This window comes from Arachis stenosperma, chromosome 9, assembly GCF_014773155.1.
Source record: "Arachis stenosperma cultivar V10309 chromosome 9, arast.V10309.gnm1.PFL2, whole genome shotgun sequence".
NCBI classification, from domain to species: Eukaryota; Viridiplantae; Streptophyta; class Magnoliopsida; order Fabales; family Fabaceae; genus Arachis; species Arachis stenosperma.
The window spans coordinates 4419992-4440297 of NC_080385.1; the positions used below are offsets into that span (position 1 = coordinate 4419992).

General features: G+C 31.3%; 3 protein-coding genes across 4 annotated transcripts; all 3 read right to left on the reverse strand.

The window, feature by feature from the left end:
• Nucleotides 1-365: 365 nt before the first annotated feature.
• On the reverse strand, nucleotides 366-3814 carry LOC130947665 (stem 28 kDa glycoprotein-like). The gene is made up of 3 exons (XM_057876368.1): nucleotides 3357-3814; nucleotides 1716-1925; nucleotides 366-779 (listed from the first exon to the last, which is right to left on the reverse strand). The coding sequence occupies exons 1-3, from the start codon at nucleotides 3770-3772 to the stop codon at nucleotides 599-601; spliced, it is 807 nt and encodes a 268-aa protein (XP_057732351.1). The 5' UTR covers nucleotides 3773-3814; the 3' UTR covers nucleotides 366-598.
• Nucleotides 3815-8667: 4853 nt separating this feature from the next.
• Nucleotides 8668-14037, reverse strand: LOC130950423 (mitochondrial-processing peptidase subunit alpha-like). The gene is made up of 13 exons (XM_057878909.1): nucleotides 13870-14037; nucleotides 13211-13450; nucleotides 12686-12982; nucleotides 11073-11240; nucleotides 10805-10972; nucleotides 10605-10685; nucleotides 10434-10500; nucleotides 9998-10095; nucleotides 9788-9860; nucleotides 9627-9697; nucleotides 9283-9332; nucleotides 9035-9147; nucleotides 8668-8944 (listed from the first exon to the last, which is right to left on the reverse strand). Exons 1-13 carry the CDS (start codon nucleotides 13909-13911, stop codon nucleotides 8892-8894), a joined length of 1521 nt encoding a protein of 506 aa, XP_057734892.1. The 5' UTR covers nucleotides 13912-14037; the 3' UTR covers nucleotides 8668-8891.
• Nucleotides 14038-14924: 887 nt separating this feature from the next.
• LOC130950422 (uncharacterized) lies at nucleotides 14925-20306 on the reverse strand. Of its 2 annotated transcripts, none has more exons than XM_057878907.1 (16): nucleotides 19822-20306; nucleotides 19654-19709; nucleotides 19334-19392; nucleotides 19137-19208; nucleotides 18757-18837; nucleotides 18467-18574; nucleotides 18116-18178; nucleotides 17917-17997; nucleotides 17550-17615; nucleotides 17057-17212; nucleotides 16649-16726; nucleotides 16460-16498; nucleotides 16223-16305; nucleotides 15738-15810; nucleotides 15475-15639; nucleotides 14925-15376 (listed from the first exon to the last, which is right to left on the reverse strand). In XM_057878907.1, exons 1-16 carry the CDS (start codon nucleotides 20301-20303, stop codon nucleotides 15344-15346), a joined length of 1695 nt encoding a protein of 564 aa, XP_057734890.1. In that variant the 5' UTR covers nucleotides 20304-20306; the 3' UTR covers nucleotides 14925-15343. The 2 variants fall into 2 exon arrangements, with proteins under 2 accessions (XP_057734890.1, XP_057734891.1); XM_057878908.1 differs by having other exon boundaries at nucleotides 19580-19709; nucleotides 19822-19989.

Below are 20306 nucleotides of genomic sequence, written 5' to 3' on the forward strand. Positions count from 1 at the left end.
ATATAGGTACACAATGAAAATACTAAACAATGTGAACAATAAATATGTCGGATGTTCAATTCAATAGATATACGATTGTCTATTAAAATTATAGCAAGAGAGATAAATTATTAGTGCTACTAATCTCACCATGATTGTGATGTTTTGTGTGAATTGCATTGCATCTATCATTGTTTCTTTACTATTTTGTTCGTATATTAAAAACGTGTCTAGTTAGTGGACGAATAGTGAAAACACTTACCTGTAGTTGTATTTATGTGAAGTTGTTAATGGAAAATTATTAGATAATAATTTAGTTAAATATATCCAATTATTTAACAGTTCACAACTAACAACTTTACATCAAAATAATTACACGAGTCTCATCGGGACAAAAAGTGTTTATGAGTTTATTAAAGGAAAAATGTTCACATGATTTCCTCTAACATTGAACACCAACACATACATAATAATAATTATTATGTCAATCACAAAAGAGAGAACATGTTGTGTCTCTTTGTGTGACTTCTTGTCACCCAAACTTGAGTACTAGGTTACTCCATATTTCTTATTATTTGAAGAAATAGATAGTAGAAAATTAAATAAAGATGGTGAAAGCTTAACTAATGTAATACATAGGATCAGGTAGCTTAAAGGTTCTGTTGCCAATGTTGGTTCCCAAGATATCACTCCATTGGTCTCCAATGTTTCCAACTATTCTGTATCCTTTTTCCTCTAACTTGTTTCTCTCTGATGATTTATATGTCACTGCTGTTTTCCCATTGTATTCTGTTGAATCCCTGCAATAACAGCCAAAAATGATTGATATTTAATAAAACAATTCCACTACATTATCAACAGTATTTATGTCAGTTTCTGTCAACTATTGTTTATAACTATATTTAACAGAAGTATCTTTATGGATGTGTCTAACAAAAATATCTTTTTTATAGCTGTGTCTAATGAAAATGTCTTTATATATATTTTCTAGATGTATCTCCTTAAACATATGTTTAAAATATAATAATTAATTATTGTTAACTATAAATTGACAAATAGTATATGAATATCCTATACTTTTTTTAATAAAAAAAATTAGTAACTATTTTTTGTGTGTATAAACATGATACATTTCATAAAATAATTCAATTATAACAATATTGGACAAGTATACTTTATTAATATTAGACAAGTATTCGATGGACCTCTGAAATAATTGCCAAAGATATTACTAAAGTTGTCCCAACTTATTATTTTCTATTTATCCATTTTGAATAAAACATTTTATATTTTTAAAACAATCTACGTCTACATCTTTTATAATAAATACTGATTTGATATCAATATTTTTTTAATAATTAAATACGTGTTTTTTTCGTTAATTAAAAAAAATTAAATACACAATTAATTAGTAGCAATCATATTTTAATACGAATATAAAAAATATTTAATATATGAATAATATTTTTTAAATCATAATTAATTCACTTATAAATTATTTATAATGCAAGTGACCCAATAATATCAGATAGACTTCTGATATTATATTATAATTAAAATAGACCTAATTCAACTTCAAAATTAATTCATAAAATAAGAGATATTTTACGCTTATAAATCATTCAAAGATAATATCTTTAATTTTAAGAGATATGAAATTTGTGATAGTAGTCTTACCATAAATCATCACAAGAACCATGAACAATTATTATTATAAACAAAGTTAAAATGCTTACTTGACAATCAAAGTGTGAAAAGTGGTGTAGCCAGCATTTTTGAGGTTCTTAAGAGTAATATCTCTTTGGGACTGTGGCCTTCCAGTTAAGAACACAACCTTAAATCCAAGACGCAACAATCTTTTGTAGAGTTTAAGACTCTCTGGAAGTGGAGGTGCTGTTCCAAGATCAACCCATTCATTGAATGACGTTGCGTTATATTTTTCTACCCTACAAAACAAAAATTAATAGACAAATAATTAAAGTTCTATATGCTATATAGTTTTGAGATCAGTTATAAGTTGTACATAAATTAGATAATATCTGTATATTGTAGTAATCATTCGCATCTGATCTAAATTTTGCGGATATATATTATTCGATCCGCAGAGTCAGATCTGATCCGTACTATGGTATGATTGGATTGCAGATTTAGTAGTGATATCTGCAGATTTAATCCACAAATCCGCATATCCACACATCTCATATAAGATAAATAGCATAGTTTAAGAAAGCAATTATAATGTGATATGAATTTTAGTATGTTGTTTTATGAATTTTATGATAGCTTGTTTTTAATTTTTTATGTTGTACTTCAACTTAGAATAATTAAACTTAAATCTTAGGTTATTATTTTTTTTGTTATTTAAGAAAATTTTTATTGATAATATTTTAACTTAAACAAGTAAAAAATAAATTTTCTGAACATTTTTTTGTAAAAACAGTCAAACGGATCTTATAACAATTTTTTTGAATATGCGGATAGATATACCCGATATTCGATTCGATCCGACTTGCAAAAAATGCGAATATCGTATTCGATGAGTATATGCAGATCGAATAAAATTTTAGACTATATCCAATCCGATTCGATCCGTGTACAGTCATAATCAGTCAATAGTCAGTTATGTACAATTTTTTTTTAATGTTTCACTACAAGAACCGTCGGATCCAACTGCAATTTACTATTAGTGTTGTATATATACACATTCTCTCAAAAAAAATATATTATTGAAACACTTAAAAAAAATTGTTAATAAACAACTTTTTGGTTGTCTAATTAAAATTAGGATTTTGTTAACTTATATTCTGAAGACATAGATTAAAAACACTATACAAAAATATTTTATAAATGTTATTAAAAAAATAATTTTTTTGACGTTTTTAATATAATTGAATACAAAAAATATTAAAAATATTCTATTATTATAATTTTAAATTGTGCACTTAAAACACAAATTAATTAATTCTTAAAATTAAAGAAAAAAAATCAGTTCAAAGATTATTTTTTTGAAAAGACTAAACTTTGTAGCTTTTGTTTAAAATTAAATTATTAAGGATTTTGTTATGTCTATAGTCTACATCTTTTATAATAAACATTGCTTTGACATCAATATTTCTTAACAACCAAACACACATTCTCTTTATTTTGTTAGTTAAAAATAATTTAAATAAACAATTACTTAGTAACAATTGTATTTTTATACGGGTGTCAATAGTATTTAGTATATGAATAATATCTTTCAATTGTTAGACCTCTTTTTTTTTAAAAAAAAATCTAATCTCATGAAAAATAAAAAAACACTAATTTCACAACTAAAAATAATAATAGTAAAAAAAAAAAAAAAACAGTGTAGATGCATAGATAATTAGAGAGTATACCCAAATCCATGATCAGCATAATAAGGGAGATTAGAGAGTGAAGTCTCATCAATATCAAAAACCCAAATATCTTTACCATCACCAACAAGATTGAGATTCTTAGCATATTTATAAGCTTCTTCAGTAACTGCTTTTGAGTCTTCTCTATATTGCTTCCCTAAAAGATAGTTTCCAACATAATCTACACACTCTTTAGGAATTGATGTCCATTCAATGATGTTGTGTGCTTCAACACCAAGCCTCCAACTTGAGCATGATGTTTGAGGAATGTAGTGACCCCCTAACCCTGATTTTAATCTTAGAGGGAATATTGAAAAGGTTAATCCATGCTCTAATGCTAAGCTATGGCATGATGATGGTGTTGCTAATGATATGATTATTGTAGAAAGAGAGAAAATAAGTGCTACTAATTTCATAGTGGCTTTGTAGCTATAGGTAGGTAAGAAAACTTTGTGATGGTTTTATGTGTCACTCTTTTGTTCTTTATATAGAAAAATGTGTCTATATAGAAACAAAAAAAAATGAATAATTTATTGGATAGCATGAAAATGAAAGAATACATTGTTGTATGAATAATTTATTATTTTTCTGGTCACTAAAAGTTTTTTTTTTTGGGAGAAGGCCTATTTCCTAAATGGAGATTTTTAATTCACAAACTCTTTTTTTTTTTTTTTTAAAGATTGTGTGATTAATATTTATGAAGTTAAAAAAAGTATAGAGGAAATAAAAAACTTCTAGTTTTATGTATGTTTACAACAAAACAATTTATACTTTTAAAAAAAATTATTAAAGAAAAAAAAGTATAAGCTATAAATAGAAGTGGTAATGATGAGATGATTGAGTAATATGTATGATATTAATTAAGATCAAATTCATGTTCCTAATATACCATAAAAAAATTGAAAGTAAAAAAATAAACACATAAATGTCTCTTGAAGCCAAGTTTTAATTTAAAACTTCATTCGAGACATTTTAACTTGATGTGCATGAATTAAATATTTCAATTTCATTAACAATCCTCTCAAAATAATTTTTTGAATTTCAAACTCTCAAACCTTATGAGTAAAATTTCCCAAAACTCCTCTCTCTCTCTCTCTCTCTCTCTCTCTATATATATATATATATAAAACTTTATATCAAATTGATTAAAAGACAAAGAGGCTGGTAAATGAGACCATACCACTAATAAATATATAATTCAATCATTCTTGCATTGAATTTTTGAAGAATAAAATATTACGTACATGATCCACGCATCCATTATTTTAGATATTAAATTTAGATATTGGGTTTGTTTGGGTGAAGTTTTTAAAAAAATTATTTTTTGAGTTATTTTTTAAAAAATTTTATAAAAAAGTAAAAATAATTTTATGTTTAGATATTTTATGTAAAAAAATATTTTTATTTATCAATTATATTTGAGTATAACAGTATAAAACCATTTTTTTATTTACTTATTATGTAAAAAATATATTTTTAAAAAAAATCTTTTAAATAAAGATATAAATTTTAGTTTTTTAAAAATATATTTTTTTAGTATTTTTATTTTTATTATTAAAAATTTATTACATATGCTAAAAAAAATATTTTTTATTAACTTAACATCACCCAAACAAACACATTGATTTGATAGTGATAGCAACCAATAATTAAATATTTTTAAGTATTTTTGTCTACTTAATTCTATAAAGTATACTAGTATAATATCTTATCATATGCATGCATGTAAGACCATGGAGAAAGGGCAAATTATGGCCGTCTCCTTCAAGTTTGCATGCTTTCCATGAGGCAATAGCTTGAAAAATGTCAAAGTAAAAAAAATATTAACGCTGCGTTTGTTTTATAGAACATGACACTGAAATAGAAAATAAGATGGAGACACTAAAAATTATTGTTTATATATTTTGTTTAAATATGATGTACAAGACACTTATGTAATGTCTAGTATTATGTTTGGATATATATGGATAAGATTAAAATATTATATAAAATGACTAAAATAATCATATAATTCTAAATTTTCTACATCAAATACAAACTAATTTAATAGAGAATAAGAATATATAGGAGTATAAACAAAACTTGAAAAAATATTTGAAGAGACTAAAAATTTTAATAAAAAAAATTTAATAGTATTTATATTAAAAATAAAAATTATAAATATATTTATTTTAATTTTAAATTTATTATTAATATGTAAAAATATATATGGTTAAAATTAATAAAAGAATAAATCTGAGTTTAATTAATAAAAAATTTTGTTTAGGTTAATAAGTTAAATTAATTTTAAATAAAAAAATCACTTTTAAAAAAAATTCATTTTTACATGAAAAAAATAGTTTTTGCACATAAAAATTTATTTTTATTTATAAAATTATTTTTTTTTATCTAAAAACTGATTTTTTTTAAATTATATAAAATCAATTACAACTTATAAATTATTTTTTAGCATTTTAAAAGATCAATTTTATCTTTAATAATATTTATCTTTTAAAAGTTTTAAGATTAATTATAGAAAAAATAAGAAGGAATAATAGTGGAATAATAAAAAATATCTATGGACAAAAAGAAAAACAAAATTTATAAAAAAGTCCATGTCCACTTTTTTAAATCCCGTGTCTATCATTGTCCTTCGTGAAAGAGTGAACACAGAAATATAAAAAACGGTCTTGGAGATAATGTGTTCCGTGTCTATGTCTTTGCTTCCAAACATATTTTAAATATGTACTATCCATGTCTATGGATCCTGTCTTCGAAAACAAATATTACCTAAGTGAATAATAAAATTAGTCACTTTATATTTATTTATAAATATATATTATTTTATTTATTTTTTATGTATATTTTATATTATAATATATATTTTATATATATTAGTGACTGATTTTGATGTATTTTTAATATAGTGGTCCAAATTATTCAATTTTATATCTTACATTTAGCACTTTAATTTAGGTTAATTATTTACGTTTTTTTATTAGTTAATTTGTTCTTATCTGCCCGTTTTTAGTGAGATTCTCTATAAAGTGAAGCTACTCGTTGAGGTATACTATTTAATTTTTGGATTATTTTGAAATGAACCCCATAAAGTCATTGAACCTTTTTTTTTTTCTTTTTTGGGTTCATATATACTAGGGATTTAAACGTGAGTAAATTTTTACTTCATTTTTTGTTTCAATGTTTTATATCTGTTTCTCAACTACCAATAAAGTTATTTTTGGGGAGGGGAACCGCTTCATTTCATGACTCTTGCATATTGAAATTCTTTTTTTTTTCTTTTTTTTTTTTTTACCAAAGATAGGAGATTCGAACCCGTAACTTTTTAATTGAGTACGGAAAGACTATGCCATTTGAGCTATAACTCATTGGCATTTAAATTCTTTTATTATGAATACAAACTTTATCAAATAAACTGAGAATTATGATGTGCCAATTAATCTAATTATAAGAATAAAAATTAAGAGAATTAATTTTTTTTATAAATATGGTAAAATTATTTATTTAGAAAATATATCAAGAATTAGACTAGATAATAATTAATAATTATAAAGTTAAATATTTTATTATTTATAAGTTATATTAAAAAAAATTTTTAGTCAAATTGAATCAAATAAACATCACTTTATTAGTATTTATTTTAAAATTTATTTTATATGTATTTTATTTTATTTTGTTTTATTTATTTTAAATTAAATTATGATTTATCCTATTTTTATTTTAGTGAGTATATGAGTTAGAATTTTAAACATAAAAGATATAAAAACCTCTAAAATCTTATAACCACTTTTTTCTTAATTTTTGATGAATGAAATTTAAAAAAAAAACTTAGATTAAACAAAAAGGTTAAAATAATTCTCTTAACTGTTATATTAAAAAATCAAATTGAAATAAAAAATATTTTTTTTTCTATCTCATCCTGGGTTCTATTATATATCATGCATAATCTTTACTCTTAATTAAAAAGGTTTATGTATCATAGCATAAATTTAAATACCGACCAAATCTATTTAATATATACTCAATTGTTTATAGATCTTATACCTTTTTTTTTTCAATAAGTTTAAGATTAAATTTTGAGAATTGCATTTATGTAAAAATTATGAACTTTCAAACAGATGTTGGAATTGAATTTTACTGAGATATCTTTTATCTGACGAGATTCTTCTTACCTAACCATTATTATATTTAGGGTACTACATATCAATAATGGTTCCTTTTGATAAAGTTCATTAGATTTATTCAGGATAAAATATGTTTTTTTTTTTCTTTAATGTACTTAAAATTTTCAAAATTATTTTAAGTTTAGTTTTGTCAAAAAATTAACAGCAGATATATAATTGAAACTTATTTCAAACATTAAAAACAAAATTAAATTAAATATTAAAATAAATTTAAAATTTTTAGAAACTGAACTAGCATTCTATGCTTCAAACTATGTTCCACTTGTAGTGGAAAGCTTAAAAATTATCGAGAAAAAGAAAATCAAGATGGTGGTGTAAAATAATCTTCCTTCACTAATCTCACACGGTATAAAAGTCTAAATTTGTATAAAAAACAAATAATTTTGTTTGATAAAATTTTTAAATAAAATTATAATAGCACAGGTATCAGTACAAAAAATGAGTTAAAATAATACAAAATATTGATGAATTAAGAGTGAAACTCGAATCCGCGATCTTTAGGTGAGTATAGAGGAACTGCCATTTGAACTACAGTTCGTTGGTAAAGGAAGATGAATTTATTAAGACTTGAAATGTAATGAATTAATTTTGTATTTCAAGCTTGCTCTTTCTATTTAATGTAAAAATAATCTAAATACATAAATCTAATTGAATGACAGCACAAAATTCTTTATACTATCAGTGTATTAAAACTAAACTCTTATTTTTACTGGTTTTTATAAGAAATGTTTTTAAGACACTCCATAAGGATACCATAAGTAGAAACTTTGAATGAACGTTAAAGATGAATGACACTTTATTCTCATTCTCTTTCACATCCAAACATAACCTTTCCAATTAAATGAACCACTAGCCACAAACATGTTTAAAAGAGTGGTAACTGCCTCACCGGTACGCATACAATTTTATACGTGTATTCAATTATATAACATCACATTAGGCCATCAGCAAAAGTAACTACTTTTTACCTTGACTGTGAATAGTTATTCAAAAGAATGGACGTGATTGCACGACTATATAAACTTTTATAATGTCAGTAGTGCATCAAAATTAAACTCTACAACTAAATAGAAAATCAGGTACTTATTTAAAAAAGAATGTTACCCTTTTGTGTTCTCATAAGCTAAGAATATAGAGAAATAATTCATTAATAATAATTTTAAAAAATAATGTCACATTAATCATGAGGCCATACACTAATATATAAAACATTACATTTGAACAAAAGATGGGGGAAAAAATTGGAACCTGAACAAATGGCTCCTCAGATCCACGCAAAAATTTCTCTGCAATTTATTTTCCAGAATTGCTCTTGGAAATGTTACATATGATGATGATGATGATACAGGAATTCTCATTTTGCATGGAACATGCTGTTGACGGATTCATAACTGGGGACATTTATAACTGCGGCGATAAGAGGAAACATCTTGTTAATCGTTGGTTAAGACTCGAAGCGCCATAATTAAGTAATTAAATGAAAAACTAGTTAATCACCGTCGCCATAGGATGCCATAGTCAAAGGAGTGGAAATAATCTTCTGAGCAATTTTGGTGATATCGTTCAACGTGATTTCATCAACTGCCTTCAAGAACAGCTCCACAGGTTTCCTGAAATGATCATAACAAAGTTCTTAAGTAACAATTTGCAGAGGGCTCATTACTAGTTAATAAAAATTCGTAAGGTGCAGAATTCGAAAGCGCAAGATGTGAGGTTAACAAATCTAATAAGAAATTCTTGCTTACCTTTCTCCATAAGTCAAAATTTGCCTCCCTATATCTTCTGATGCAATCATCTGAAAAAGAAACAAAAAAACAATGATTTTTTATTTTAAGCATACAAGAATCATATGAAATCTAACCAAATCCCATTTCCCCTTCAGAATTGAAGATTAAAAAGAACAAGGCAAACACTTAAGGCTAAGAGGAAAATTAATTGTATCAAGGATTAAGAAATTGAAAGGGGAAAAAAATGAACTAGAGGTTCGGCCTCTCAGAAGGAGACACAATGTGCCGCCCTTTGAAAATTTAAACAAGGGAGTCAAACCAAAAGAGAACCCCATTGCACATTAGAGGAAGAGAGACCATACTCGAGATTCCAGATTCATTAGAACTGCAGACTTTGTGGATTTTTTGGCACGGTCAAGCTGCACCTGTGTAACTGCCATGGCAAGAAGCGTAAATTTGATTAGACAGAGATCAAGGTCCTTACCAATATACTACAGAAGCAAAAGAGAAAGAGAAGTAATACCTTGTCCAGGTGATGCAATCGCTAATAGTTCTTTGGCCGCTATATCCACAGATTTTGCCACAAACTCAGGGCTCTACACAAATTCGAGAGTCAATTAACCATTTCTTGGCTAATCTCTATAAGATAACTCCTTTATTTAGTTATTAGATGAGAATCATGGGAATTGTCCATGCAGATGAATGCAAAGGAAGTTCAGAAAGAGAGTCTTACAGTGCTTGTATAAATGCCGAAGAGTCCTGTGTTGTTGAAGATGCTGTTGAATGCAGAGCAAGAAAGAATTTGTTGGTGCTCATTCAACACGCGAAGGTCTGGATTGAATTGTACACACAATACAACTTGAAACATTAGAGAAGATATACCAAATATAAGGACTCAAGGGCAGCATAAGGTGTTGTAGTCATCTCAAATGGGAAAACATAAAACATTGTGATCAAGATAAAGCATATCATAGAGCCATGGTTACTTGAGAGCTGGTACAGGGAACGCTATGCAGTTTGTTTCGGTATGAAATTATGCAATTTGTTACTTTTTGTGATTAAATTGCAGGTGTTCATTTTGAGAGAATTTGGTATGCAAGTAAATGAAAGAATCAAGGCAACTATGGAACAAACTAAACTGTTAGCCAGAAGATATCAGTAAAACTTACATAGCCTTGAGTGCATCCCTTTCCCAGGCCCTCCTGCTGAGAATGAGCCACCCCCTCCCATAAGTGTCTGCATGATCAGAATTGTTATTTCCATATAAAATCATTTTTCCTTCTGTTTTTGAGAACTGAAGAAAAGAAGCAAAATCTGAAGGCATAGGACAAAATGAGCACCTGTAGAACAGTCAAAACTATGGCATCCTTCTCCTTTTGCCATCCACCGGGCACTTCAAAGGCAATCGCAACATGTGTAGCCTGCACTTGCAACATACCATAGTAGGTAAGTACAGATATGTCTTTTAAACGGGATAAATTAAACAGAATGATTAGATACAAGTAAATCTAAGTAGTATTCTATACCAAGTTACACATACCCCTGATTCACCCTGATGACGGAAGTCACCCCCAACATAGATAGATTTCGGTTCATGAGGTCGGGGAACATTTGGTAGATCAGCGAGAAGAGGCTCAGCAACAGACAGAAGTTCTTCATGGTCAACCCCAGATGCTGCAAGCACCATTCTAGGTGCTGTATAGTTTTCCTGATTTTCGCATTAGACAACAATCACATTCACATATAGATCACCAGAAGCCGAAAACCAACAATATTCAGTCAATATCAGAAAGGGTAAAAGATCTTACAGCAACAAATTCCTCTAAAATTGCGCCATCCAGTCTGTTCAATGCTGTTTCAGGAGCCAAAAGAGGATTAGCCAATGCACCGGAATAACCAGCAGAGTGAATTGCTTCTAAGAGCAAGCCTTGGGGATTATTCGAAAGTTCTCCAAGCTCTGATTTCACCTTTTGGAGCTGTATCAATACATGGTTCGACAAATTCAGCAATGGCCAAAGTTGAACAATTAATCAACTTGTCTTCACATCGGGATTACATATATAAAAGAAAGAGACTACATTATCAAAATGGAATGCTCTGGTTTTACCACAATTCCTGGGGTTCCCAGTGCACAAGAAAACTAGAAAGGAAATTATCCTATAGAAGTGTTTTAAAATTGCGGCCATGGCGGCGCCATGGCGGAATGGCGTGGCGGGATTTGACCTCACCGCCATATGTAGGCCACCGCAACGTGCTTATCACGGCGGGGCAAAAGGCGCCGCAATGGCGGTGGCGCCATGGCGGTCCGCCATGGAGAATGGCGAAAATGGCGGGTTTTTTCGGGTTTTTTAAAAAAATTCGAGAGTAATTGGGTAATTTTGCAAAACCCTAAATGAAAGTGTAACCCACCTTCAGCAGCTGCAGTTCAAAAACGAGCCTTCAACCTCGTTCTGTAGGTTGAAGGCTCGTTTTTGAACTGCAGCTGCTGAAGGTGGGTTACACTTTCATTTAGGGTTTTGCAAAATTACCCAATTACTCTCGAATTTTTTTAAAAAACCCGAAAAAACCCGCCATTTTCGCCATTCTCCATGGCGCCACCGCCATTGCGGCGCCTTTTGCCCCGCCGTGATAAGCACGTTGCGGTGGCCTACATATGGCGGTGAGGTCAAATCCCGCCACGCCATTCCGCCATGGCCGCAATTTTAAAACACTGCAATGGAGTCTAGTAAATTATGACAGCAAAATGAGAGAATTTGGGATTCAGATAAGTTGAAAATTCTGTATTTTGTGCAAAAAATTATTCTGTTGATCTGTTCTAAAAAGTAGGAAAAGTTATAGCAAGATGTAATAGGCTATCTCTGATGCAAGGAGTGCATTCTCTCTCTAACTGTTCATACTTTGTAACTGAACCTAACTCACTCTAACAACCTATGACTTTACTAAATATTGACGTTACCATGCAAAAGTTGAGCTAGCTGTGTTAACTCAAACTTTCTCCGGAAGATGCCCTAACACTTGCAAGGAATAACATTGTCTTCGTTTTCATTTTACTTGATAACTACATTGTCATTAAACTTGTAAAGAATAAATAAATAAAATACTATAATATAAACACTCACTCTTTTATATGTCTCATTTTCTCATAATTCATCATAGGAATACCTAAGCCCTGATTGTGGACAATAGAACAATGTCCATTTGCTGCATATACTGATGAATGACAGAATGAAATTGCTAACTAAGGGTGCTTGTTTGTTTCTTGTCTTCATTTTCAGATGCAGGACATGGGTAGCACCTCTAGTAATTAAAATGGAAAAGTACAAATTGAAAATGAAAATGAAAATGTGAAACAAACAAGACAGATACTTAACCTTACGAATTAAAAAGATTCAATCCTTTTGTAATCACAAAAATCAAATACCTCTTCATTGACCTCCCAGTTCAAGAAGACTGGGTTCCTTACACAATCAACCAGCAATTCCACCATTTGAGGAACATAAGTCTTCAAAGCATCAAACGTGTATCCCATTTGCTCCCGAGAAGCTGAGGCTCCTATGTTGCCACCAATAGCTTCTACCTCCCTCACAATACGAAAATGACTACGGTTTGTTGTGCTCTTGAAAGCCATTCGCTCGAGCAGGTGAGAAGCCCCAGTATACAATGGTGCCTCATATATGGAACCACAGTCAAGGTATAATCCAATTGAGGCTGCATGGTTCTAATTAACAACCAAAATGAAAAACATGATCACTATGCTAACCAATCACCTCAAATACACTATTATCACTCAAAGTAGCATTGTCATTGAACATATCAACGTAGTGGCTCCCATTGGTAAACCACCTTAGAATAAAAATACAGAGAAATCTGTATTGGTCTCCCAGGACATATCCTTTTTTGTGCACTTACAAAACACAAGCAAAGAGAACTATAACTATGCGCATACCAGTGAGGTCTCCGAGGCTATTTTGAGACCATTGTGGAGAGTTGTGATCTTGGTCTTGCTTGGCTCAACCAAATCCGGCAGTGGATCAGGGAGGGCAATGCCTCCAAGCGGAGTGTCAAGCGGAGGAAGTTGACTAGAACTCTCTCCTGTAAGCCAGCTGAACAATCCACCTGAGGAAGGCTTTGTAGCCACTGCAGTTGAAGTTGCAAACCTAGTGGCTCCCAAGTAGCTTCCATGGCCCTAATCACACACATTACAAGGTTCCATTTCATCACACAGCAACACACAGATAATGTTTGCAACAAAATTACCACACAAAAATGAACATTCCATTCCACTTTCACCAATTCGAATCTATATCACAAACAACAAGAGCTAAATTTTCTATTCCCCTATGTGTCACGGGATTTCTAGCATGAAAAAGTAATCTAGGAATTGTCAAAATGGGCAACTATAAATTTAATGAATAAAATAAAAAAGCAAACAACTTTTCTATATACAACCCCATCAATAAAAAAAAATACCAATCAAAATCAATTTTTTCCATGTGGGTTTAGCTCAAATCAATTGAAAACTTCATTATTTGACTTGTGGTATTAAAAAAATAAATTAGAAAGAAAAAAAGAAATAGAGAGAGAAGAAGCGTAGTAGAGAGTGACCTTGAGATGCCTCTTGAGTGAAGAAGATGCTGCTCTATACATGTTAACAATGAGAAAACGCAATAAATCGCTAAAATCCAAAAGCAAATTGTTTTCGATGTTATATGAGAGTGCAAATCAGCAAATCCCGATGCTCCTACGAAGCAGCGGATCACAAAACCAGAAAACACAAACACAGAGAGAGGCTTTCGGTTCCAGATGACAAGACAATGGGGAATGGGTCAGGCCCATTCATTTTTTGGTAAGGCCCATTAAATTTTGAAACGGTTAAAATTCTTCGTAGACTTAGTTGGGCCACGTAGGCCCAATGAGGATAAAAACTTTAAAATGACAAAAAATAAAAGAATAAGACTCGGCAAAATTAGAAATGAAGTCAATGTCCAAAAAAAAAAAGAAATGAAGTCGTTAATTACATATTAATTAAAAATAGATGGTTGATTAAATTTGTTTAAATATTTTTTTAAAAAAAATATAACTATGTTGTGTATATATTAAAATTTAATTATTAATAAAAATATAAAATACAAAATGAAAATATGTAAAATAATTAAACTGTTGTCAACACTTTACTTTCGAGATTCGTTGACCAACGTTCACTCATTATTGGAGGAAACGGAACTCATTTTTGAGGTTTTAATAATGCAAATTTAATAGAAATTAGTAACATAAAATTATATTAGCTGTGTATACCACTAATTATTAGTGTATTATAGCATTGTATTATACGTGGCTTTAAGGTTTCAGTGGTTGGAATTCCAAAAACTATTGACAATAATATCCCGGTAAGCATGCTTGAAATGTGTGAGGTCCTAAAGCTATTTGCTTCATTAAGGTCAAGATGAATTTTTTTTCAACATTCAATTGATTAATGTGTATTGCACTCTGCTCGCTCAAAATGCCATTCATAGCGCAATGACCAGGTACACAGGCTTCACAGTTGGTCCTGTCAATGGTAGACATGCATATATTCCATTTGGGGCAACCAATTTGTGATTTGAAGCAAGTTTGTTTGGTTTTATCACTGAACAAGATTGTAACATCTTATGGCTCAAATTTTGTGTAGAGGATAAATGAGAAGCAGAAGGTGGTGAACTGGTGACAATAGACAAAATGTGGGCAAGACTGTTATCTTCAAGACTTCAACCAACCAATCTAGCTTCATCAAATGAAACCAGGGTATTCATACACAAATGAGATATATACATAATTTTTGCTGTTTCTATTTAAACACATCATAGACTACTTTCTCTTTTTTCTTATAGTACACAACCAGTGCTGAAAACATACTCGACCAGAGAAACGAAATATAACAACACGAAATACGAGCACTTGCTCGCCCAGCGCCTAGAGGCCTAATTGCATCATAAAAAAAAGGGCAGCCCGTGGCACAAGCATCTCGCGTTAACATAGGATGGATTTGAAGAAGGGCCGCACCCAAAAGGTGTGATGTACGCAGCCTGACCTGATAGTTATATTAGTGGCTGTTTCCATGGCTTGAACCTGTGACCTTGAGGTCACACGGAGACAACTCAACCATTGCATCATAGAATACCAATATGAGATCTGTGCACACAGTGCTCAAAAAGTTTAGATTCTTTTCAATACCTTGGGAAAGACTGTGTAAATAACTTCTTTCAGATTCCTGCAACCCACAAGTGTCATCTTTTCTAGACCCTCCTTTCCTAAAGTTTTTTCAGCTGTTTTTGGCACTATGCACATTCTGTAACCCAATTTGGCCACTGTGTATACCCTTTTCTCCATTCTAGGAACCTGCATCATCATCATCGTCGTCACATAAATAATACATAATCCAAATGCTATGGTAAATTCTGATTAGCAAATGTTCAATTCTCATGAAGCATCATTACCATGCGAAGCTCGCCACCAAGTCCAATTTCACCGATGAATGCAATGTCATTTGGTATTGGGACCTCCAAGAAACTGAGAAAAAGAAAAGGTACATCATAGATCGACACTAAAATCTAACAATAAGGGAAGGAGAAAAAAGGATATATTTCATTAACCTCTTGTGAGATTTAGTAAAATTCATCGTTACCTGACCTCTTTGGTGTTATGTTTATAAGGATGTTAAGTGTCACATTTTAGAAAATATAAAGATATCACGTGTAATATTACTTATATCAACACTTTAATTTTATAAATAGAAACAAGGTAAGTGTAACCAAAATTTTGATTTTTTATCATACACTGCCAGAAAATTATTTCTCCAAGTCCAAGAAGTAGCATGTACATCTAACTTCAATCATATGATCCCAAATCCTCTTCCCATGACATTTATCTTTTTCAGATCAGCAAGTTTTAACACAGTTGAATAAAATTTAGAAATATAAACCTGCTACAAATCGCAGCTGCTATTGCAAGATCTCCTGCCGTCTCAGTAAGTGTCAACCCACTAACAACATTCAAAAACACAGCCTGTTGTACAAAACAGAACTAGATCAACACGAGTCAAGGAGAAAATAAGTAAAGCAGTTAAAGTCGAAAAAAATACAGATGAATGGCTTTAGAACTGGTCAAGGAAGAATGGCCAACAAACAAAAATATATATTGCATTTATAGATCAGCTTACATTTTCTTGTAGGCGAAGACCTGCTTGCTTTATAAGAACCTACATTTGAGTTATGAGACTATGATCAAGGAATTACTCTACACCTCTCAACACTGAAGATTATATAATGGATACGCAAAAGACTAAAAAGAAGATAATAAGATGAAGATATGATACAAAAGCATGTTAATAAAATTTTGAACAACATACAGATATGATCATATCAGCTCTATTTGCATGGATCCCATTAACTTGCCTTGAACCCGTTGAGCCAGAAAGACAAAGTGCCTGAAACACGCATATGGAAATTTGCTTAACTCTTCCAAAGTAAAAGATGTGTGAAAGAATTCTGATTTATGTATTATTATGTTCCAACTTCCAAGTATTTTCACGCAATGATACAGCGAACCGACAACTGAGCACCAAGAGCCTAACTCAATTTAGACTACTGGAACAATGTATATGGATTTAATCACGAATTTTATGTTTCATACATTTGATTTCCTTAAAAAGAAAATTTTTACAAAGTGAAAACATCATCATTTCTAACAATTGCTTGCAATATATTCACAATAAAGGGGAGTGAAATTACCCACAACAGAAATAAAAGAAAATCACCTGAATTTCAATAAGGAATGTTCGGGAGCCATCCATTATCACAGCAACAGCTAGCCCTGCTAATATTTCTGAATCTAAATGTTGCTCACTGAGAAACATTTCACTCGCATTTGAAACAGCCTGAAGTCCTGAATGTGACATCTCAAAAACTCCAAGCTGACAACAAAGATCAAAAATAAATTTTTTGTTGCATTGTCGTGACAATAGAGTAAAGGAAATAATGCCAAAACCAAATAAGTAGAAGAAATTGGCATGATTACACAAAAAGATACCACTTCTCTATATGGTTAAAGAGAGGCAAATAAGGTACATATAAAGACACTACCAGAAACGTACCAAACTAAACTAAAGAAAGAAGTCAATGCCAAGACATCTGTTCATAATATTAAGTGTTGCAACTTACAAACAGATATTTATTGAAGTTGTTGGTACTTAGATATAAATAAAGTCAGGGAAGATATGGTGGATCCACAACATAATTGTAGTGGTGTACCTCATCAGTGGATCCAAATCGATTTTTCACAGCTCGAAGCATACGATGGGTGGAGTACTTCTCCCCCTGAGGATTACAATGAGCAGTTAACATAGAGAAAATGAAGTGATTTCAGCAAGGTAGCCATTCCATAAGCAACATGCAAAAAATGCATTAGGCAGTAAAAACAAAACTATGTGATTTTAGCTCAAAAATATACTCTCAAAATAATTCTGCAAAGGGATTAAGGGAATAGGATGAACCATGTCTTGCAACTGAACAATAACTTGGAATCTAAGTAAAAATATATAGTCAAAGTTTCAAAGAATATATGCGAATTAGAATTTGTCAACTATACAACGAAAGAAAGATACATCAAGGTACCAACTTCCATATACAGAACAACGTCTACAATATGCTCCAAGACACGAGGTCCAGCTATGTCTCCAGATTTAGTCACATGCCCAATCTAAAATATAGAACCAAAAAAGGAAGAAGCAAATTTGCAATGGTTAAGCCAACAATTCACATGCCACTTAAACAGGAAAGGTACAATGCATAAGTTTGATGAACATATGCTTGCTCACCAAAAGAACGGGGATGTTTGTTGTCTTTGCAAATCGCAGCAAAGCTGAAGTGCATTCTTTCACCTGTCACACACCTATGACATGTCATGTATCATGGGAACCGGTATGTCATTTCACCATATAAAAGATATAGCCAATGCACATTTGACAGTTTTGGTAATGTAGATTAAATGAATCTTGAGTAGGGATGATATGGTGTGAATGATAGATAAAGTAGGCCATTCATCTCAGAAACAAAATGAACAAATAAAGAATTTCAAGCAACAGAAAACCTATGAATCGTACCACAGATGTTATGCTTTTCAGTAAGATGCAAGTTAACAAGGAAATTTAGCAAGATAGATTCCCAACCTGCATAATCCCTCCAGGACTTCCCATTATTCCTTTCAAATAAACAGTTTGTATTGAATCAATAACCAGGGCCCGAGGGGAGAGATACTGAACTTTTTTCAATATATCCTGACACAATACAATAGCAAACAATACATCAATTAGACTCCTGTACAATGCTCTACTCTAGCCAATTAAAAGGCAGACAAAATTCTTGGTAGTATCAAGAAATTGTTAAAACCGTGTTAAAAAAATAACACACAACTGATGCGAATGGTAAAAACAAGTCAGAAGAATCCAAGACAAATCACCTCAATATCATTACTTGAATATAAATAAATGTCTTCTGTAATGCCAAGGCGATCCGCCCTATTGCCTATTTGCTCAACACTCTGTCATAAATGAACAAATTAAGATAAATAAAAGCTACATCAAAACGTATTTTAAAGAATTAAACAACAGTTGTAAATCAGAGGATATACTACACTGTCCAAGTCAACGATTTTTCTGTAGATTAATTATTATATTATTCACAGGCTTACTTTCTTCTACATTTAAATGAGGTTATTTTCCCCTAAATATCTAGTTTGAGAAATGAATAGTTTTATAAAAGCTCCACGAGATTTTTCAGGAACTTGAGATGATAATTAAGTTTACAATTTTGAAAACCACCAACAAGCAAAAGCCAAACCTCTTCACCAGAGATGTACACAACTGGAGATGCTTCACTATCATTGCACTCTTCTGTGATCATTGCAGCAATCTGCAAGTTCAAGTGTCACAATTAAAGTAAGTGTCCATGGGGTTGGCCAAGTCTTCAAAAGAATGTTAGCCATCTAACTTGAAGATCCAGTTTCAGTGTTTCACTATCTGAAAAGTAATCCATACCTGCAGCAGCATAGTACTTTTCCCGACTCCAGGATCGCCACCAACTAAAGTCAAAGAGCCTTCAAACCCAACATTACAAAAGCAAAATTACTAAGCCATGAGTACTCTTGCAATATGGGTTTCAGAAACTTGAATCACAGAAGATATGGTAACCACTAGAACAATCAGCTGGAGAATTCATAACAGAATTTAAATAAGGAGCACAGGAAAAAGCAAAAGTAGTAACTCCTTGGAACTAGTCCTCACCCATCAAGCATACAATCAAATCATGGCCAAGACAGAGAGTTTGTCTAAAGATAAGCATAAATATTGAATTGAACCTGGTACAAGGCCTCCACCAAGCACTCTAGAAACTTCATTTCCACAAGGACCATTTCTGAAATCAAAGCAAACCACAAAAAATATTAACACTTGCCACATTGTTTCTTCACTGGTAAAGTGCAAACAAATGATCCATTTAAAGCTTGTATCTTTTTGAAAGAACCTACAATGGAATCCTCCAATGAAGCTGATCAAGACCTCTATTGACCTCAGCCAATCTCAATGGACGCAACTGAGTTTCTTCCTGGTGAGGTAGCCATGACCCAACAGCACCATCCATAACAGCAAAACCACTCACCTTGTTGTCACTTCCTTTGGTTTCATGAAACTCTTTCATGGTTCCAGCTTCACCACATGACCTACACACACCCCACCATTGCCCTGCACTGTAGCCGCAATTGCTGCAAACCCAGTGAACCTTCTCCTTGGCCTTCTTCTTCTTCGGAGCGCCACCGATTCCCTGAACTGGGTTTGTGGCAAAGTCTTGAGCTTTGTGATCAGAAGAAGAGGGGTTTGCATTGGTGGCGAATGGGTGTTGTGGGTTGTGAAGGTGAAGGTGAAAGGTTGAATTTGGTGGAAATGATGATTGGTTTGAAGGAAGCAAATGGAAACGAGAGAAGAAGGGCACGGAAGCCATTTGGATTTGCATGGA

Coding starts and splice junctions, on each gene's coding strand:
- LOC130947665 (XM_057876368.1), bottom strand. CDS start 3,772: ATGAAATTAGTAGCACTTATTTTCTCTCTTTCTACAATAATCATATCA. Junction 1,926..3,356: donor TATGCTGATCATGGATTTGG/GTATACTCTCTA, acceptor TTTGTTTTGTAG/GGTAGAAAAATATAACGCAA. Junction 780..1,715: donor TTTCACACTTTGATTGTCAA/GTAAGCATTTTA, acceptor CTGTTATTGCAG/GGATTCAACAGAATACAATG.
- LOC130950423 (XM_057878909.1), bottom strand. CDS start 13,911: ATGTATAGAGCAGCATCTTCTTCACTCAAGAGGCATCTCAAG. Junction 10,686..10,804: donor GTCATCAGGGTGAATCAGGG/GTATGTGTAACT, acceptor TTGCAAGTGCAG/GCTACACATGTTGCGATTGC. Junction 9,333..9,626: donor TAATGAATCTGGAATCTCGA/GTATGGTCTCTC, acceptor TTTCTTTTTCAG/ATGATTGCATCAGAAGATAT.
- LOC130950422 (XM_057878907.1), bottom strand. CDS start 20,303: ATGCAAATCCAAATGGCTTCCGTGCCCTTCTTCTCTCGTTTCCATTTG. Junction 17,998..18,115: donor CAAACATCCCCGTTCTTTTG/GTGAGCAAGCAT, acceptor TCTATATTTTAG/ATTGGGCATGTGACTAAATC. Junction 17,213..17,549: donor GATTTGGATCCACTGATGAG/GTACACCACTAC, acceptor CTTTGTTGTCAG/CTTGGAGTTTTTGAGATGTC.